Here is a 4357-nt window from a genome sequence, read left to right as displayed (position 1 = left end):
TTGGCACTTGAAGCACCTGCTTGGCTCTGGTATGTAAGGCACTAGGCGGAAGGTACCCCACTTGCCTAAATCGAGCCACTCTGGGGTATCTTTCCGGACCCAGCATTTGACTTTGTAGGCCGGTTCTTTTGCTTTTGTTTTGAATCTCTGGGTTCTAACAATTTTTGGGTGATCCTGAATAATTTCCTCTCCCAGTGTCGGGGGGAATCCTCGCAGCACTTCCTGATTTCTTCAAATTCTGGCACCCCTCGGAGGATATTTTCAGCCTCCTCATTGAGGGGGGAAACTACGAGGTCTGTTCTGTTGTACTCCCTAACTGAAATACTTATTTGGGGGTGTTTTGCCTCAAACTCCCGTACATATATATATGCTTCTTTTTCCTGGGTTTTTCTGACCCGGAAAACTGACCTGTTTTCACTGTTGGGTTTAGGCTTAACCCTTTTGTTCCTCCTGGTCGGAGTTATTAAGCCCTCTGTGAGGTTCTGGCTCCCTTCTTGGGAGGCAAAGAGGTCCTCTTCCGACACATTTCCTGTTACCTCTGTCTCATTTTCACTTGCTGTCACTCTGTTTTCTATTATTTCGTTATTGGCAATGCTGTGGCCCGCTCCCTCACCACTGGCACTGACACTGGCACTGGCACTGTTGGTCTTGGTATGCACCGCTGTGCTTCCTTCCACACTGTTTCCACTTTCACATCCATTAACATTTGTCTTACTTTCCTTTCCTCTATTATTATTATGTCTAGTGTTGGTTGCAGTGGAGCTGCTTCCTATGGCACTGTTGTCTGTACTTTTAGTACTGGCACCGGCACTGGCACTGTCACTGTCGGTCTTTCGGCGCCTCACTGTGCTGTTATCAACACTGTTCTTACCCTCGCTTTCACTGACACTTGTCACTTTTCTTCTCACTGTTATTGTGCCTAATGGCAGCTGCAGTGAAGCTGCTTTGCCTAACACTATTGGCACCACATTTATTAGTGGCACTACCACTGGCACTGTCAATGAGGGCACTTCCCTCTTCAAATTCATGGTCACTTTCATTTCTACTTATGCTTGAAACACTGCCACTGCCACTTTCACTTTCACTCTCACTTCTATCCTCACTATCACCTTCACTTCCACTTTCATTTCTATCTTCACTGTCATAATCACTAACACTGATTTTACTTGTTGATCTTTTCCCTGGGGCACTGTTTGTTGTTTCGCTGTTTGTCCTGATTACCTGTGAATCTCTGGGGCTGCTGCAACTACTGTTGCTATCACTACTGACACAGAAATTACTACTAAGGCTACTGACACTGATATTAGCATTGATTTCTGGGGGTTCTTGACTGGGGGATTTAATAATTAATTCTCTGTTATAGGGAGGTTCTACTGGGGTCTGGTCACTTTTAGGGGGAGAAACTGCAACATTACTCATGGTACTAACACCCTTAAGGGGTGTGGATACTCTGGACTGAGCCCCATGACAGGCATGGGACATAAAAGAATTACTATTACAAACCTTGATCTCCGAAAGATGTAGTGAAAGGCCCGTAGAGTTCGCGCCGCCGTCGCTCTCGTCGTCATCGAGGAAGGAAATGGGGTGGGGGGTGGGCGGCCGGGAGGTGTGGGAGGGGTTGGCTGAGTCGTCTACGGGATCCGAGGGGTCTGGGGGGGGGGAGTCAGGCGGCGGATCGTCCAGCTGGGAGGATAGGGAATCATCCCCAAAGTCCGCCATACTGGCGAAAATAACAGTTGTTACTCTGTACACTAAGTAAAGGGGGCACAATTACGAGTGGTATAAGGAACCTAGTTACACTGCTACGCCTACAGCGAACACGCAAGCGGGAGACTCACCGAGAGTCTCACCTTACAACCTCTCGCTAGCGCAGCTGAGAGGAGTGTGTGGTGGATAATGCATACATACATACATACAATAGATTGCCTAGCCCTTTTGGCTAGACACGGGCTCTTGCTTACGCAGCCCGTCCATGGTGTGGGGATAGATTGACAACACAGGTATTGGGTTAAACCCTTGATCAGTAACAACAGATTATGACTTATATGTGACACTGTGCCAGCCCAGCAGCATCATCATCATGTCGGGATCTGCAGCCGCCCAGCTCATTGAGCTTAGCTGCAAGTGCGACTGCTCAGCACCTTGAGCATAGTCGCAAGGGTTGACAAATGTGGACTTGCAATTGCTCAGCACCTTGAGCGTGATTGCAGTGTGGTCGCTCAGCCCAAGAGCATGACCTTGTGGACCAAGAAACAGGACCACTTGGAGCCGAAATGAAAGGTTTCAGTAGTAGGTAAAAGTGTTGATAGCAGCAAGTCCCAGTAAGTAGGAGAGACTGGGAGAGGAGAGAAGAGTTTGAGTAGGAGGGAAAAGTGGCAGTTCTAAGCATAGTTGCTTATCCCTGCCCAAGGGAGGGTGTAACTAGGGGGTTAAGGAGGGATTGTATTACTGAGGGGGGAGTCTGAGCAAGGGAGCAGACTTTGACTACTAGTTGCAGCACAAGGGGAATCAAGGTATCAATTGGCAGAGCCTCTGCCTGGGCGAGGATGGAGGATATGACTGGGGGATGGGGAGGAAGTTGAACAGTGTCAGCCGGAGGTTCTTCGGCTGGGCTGGCAGTGACGGTAGGCTCTTGGTTAACTGCTGGTGCGGAAGTGTGTGCCGGTTTACGAGGAGGTCTCCGTCGGGGTTTCCTCTGCGGCTTCGGTTCAGCTGTAGGAGGAGGTCCATCCGTAGGGTTGGAGTCTTGCTGTGGTTGTAGCCTTCGCAGGAACTCTGGACACCTCTTGTTCCAGGCATGTTGATTCTTGGAGCAGTTGGGACACTTTGCCTGGGTGTACCCTCCATTGTTGTGGGCATCTATGCAGGTCTGTGTGGGATGGGATCCGCTACAGACCCCGCAGACAGTCCGGCTCTGACAGTGCGTTTTGTGGTGGCCAAAACGTTGGCAGTTGAAGCAGCGAAGTGGTTCTTTTTCCAGGGCTTTGATGGGGAAGGTTCCCCATGGCCCTAGGTCCAGGTCTGGTGGGATGGGTCCAATGAAGGTGACGTTGACTTCTTTGGTGGGTGCCTTTCCTCTGCCCAACCTCCTCTTGGCCTGGGCAACGTTTTGGCACTCCTCTATAAGGGAGACTGGTAGGCTAGGCGGGTAGTTAAACACCACTGCTTTCTTCTGCTTCTTGGAGGGATCCAAGAAGGTTAAGGTGGCTTCCTTGTAGAGTAGAGTGGCGGTGGCTTGATCCTTTGGGGTGATAATAATATCACCCTGTAAGTTGGGTCTTTTAGTGAAGTTCAGGGCTGGTGTGGCGGCCGCCATGGCGGTCACTGCAGCGTAAGTCGGAGTGTCTGTGGTTGCTGGTAGCTTGAACTTGGGGAGCTGGACCTGTGCTGGTTGCACTGGAGCTGGAGGGTTCTCGGTGACTTCCTGAAGGAGGTGTGACAGACATCTTGTGCAGTTACAGTCGTCCTCATGCAGGGCTGCTGAGTTGGACGTCTGACTGCCTGTAGAGGCTTCCACGTTCGGAGGAACGGGTGGCTCCTCCGATATGTCAGGATCCAATGGAGGAATGTCGGTCCGTGGTGTTGGGGTGGAGGTCTGTGGGACACCCACTGTTGTAGTTTTCATTGGTGTCTCCTGGCTTGGAGAAGCTGAAGCTGGCGTAAGCCAGTGGGTAAGGGCGTTCCCGAGGGCAGTGAGACATGTCCCGCAGGTACACTCCTTGTGGTGCCCCTCTGGACGCCATTGCTTGGGATCCGGTACTTTCTCTGGTGTCCGGACGTCTGGTTCCGGCGGTGAGATGACTTCCGGTACTTCCTCTGGTGTCTGGACTTCTGGTTCCGGCGGTGGGGCAGCTTCTGCCACGTAGTTGTCAGGGGTTGGCGCTGGTGGGGCGGCAGCAGTTGTGGCAGGTGGGGTTGCTGTAGCGACTGGTGTAGTCTCCTGGTATTCCCTATTGTAGATCTCCGTCAAGCACTTTAGGCAGTCACAGTCCTGGCCGATTTCGAGACATAAATTGCAGTCCACTTCCATGGCTTTCTCTTTCACCTTCCTTCTCAGAGGGTATCTTCTTTGGAAGACTTCTGGGTAAGGTTTCTTCACATAAATGGGCAATTCCATGTAAGCTGGGCGATGATTCCTCTGTTTGAAAAAGGGGATGCAGTGGAGTGTCATCCTGTGGCAATGAAAACAAGAGCACCTCTTGTCATGGTAGAGAGATTGTGGGTCACTGGGCTGGAACTGTACATGATCCATGAGCTGCTGTTTGTAGTGGGTATATATCTTGCACTCATTGCATCTGCAGCGTGGTCCAAGTCTGGAGCAGGGGTGAATCCATCCTGGGAACAGGGTCCTCCTGAA

At 51.1% G+C, this 4357-nt stretch overlaps 1 protein-coding gene across 1 annotated transcript; it reads right to left on the bottom strand.

The window, feature by feature from the left end:
• Positions 1-2395: 2395 nt before the first annotated feature.
• Positions 2396-4117, bottom strand: LOC137633029 (proteoglycan 4-like). The gene has a single exon (XM_068365195.1). It carries the CDS (start codon positions 4115-4117, stop codon positions 2396-2398), a length of 1722 nt encoding a protein of 573 aa, XP_068221296.1.
• Positions 4118-4357: the final 240 nt, after the last annotated feature.

Source organism: Palaemon carinicauda, chromosome 42 (assembly GCF_036898095.1).
Source record: "Palaemon carinicauda isolate YSFRI2023 chromosome 42, ASM3689809v2, whole genome shotgun sequence".
Taxonomy (NCBI): domain Eukaryota; kingdom Metazoa; phylum Arthropoda; class Malacostraca; order Decapoda; family Palaemonidae; genus Palaemon; species Palaemon carinicauda.
This window is presented reverse-complemented; position numbering and strand designations above follow the sequence as displayed.

Coding starts and splice junctions, on each gene's coding strand:
- LOC137633029 (XM_068365195.1), bottom strand. CDS start 4,117: ATGGAATTGCCCATTTATGTGAAGAAACCTTACCCAGAAGTCTTCCAA.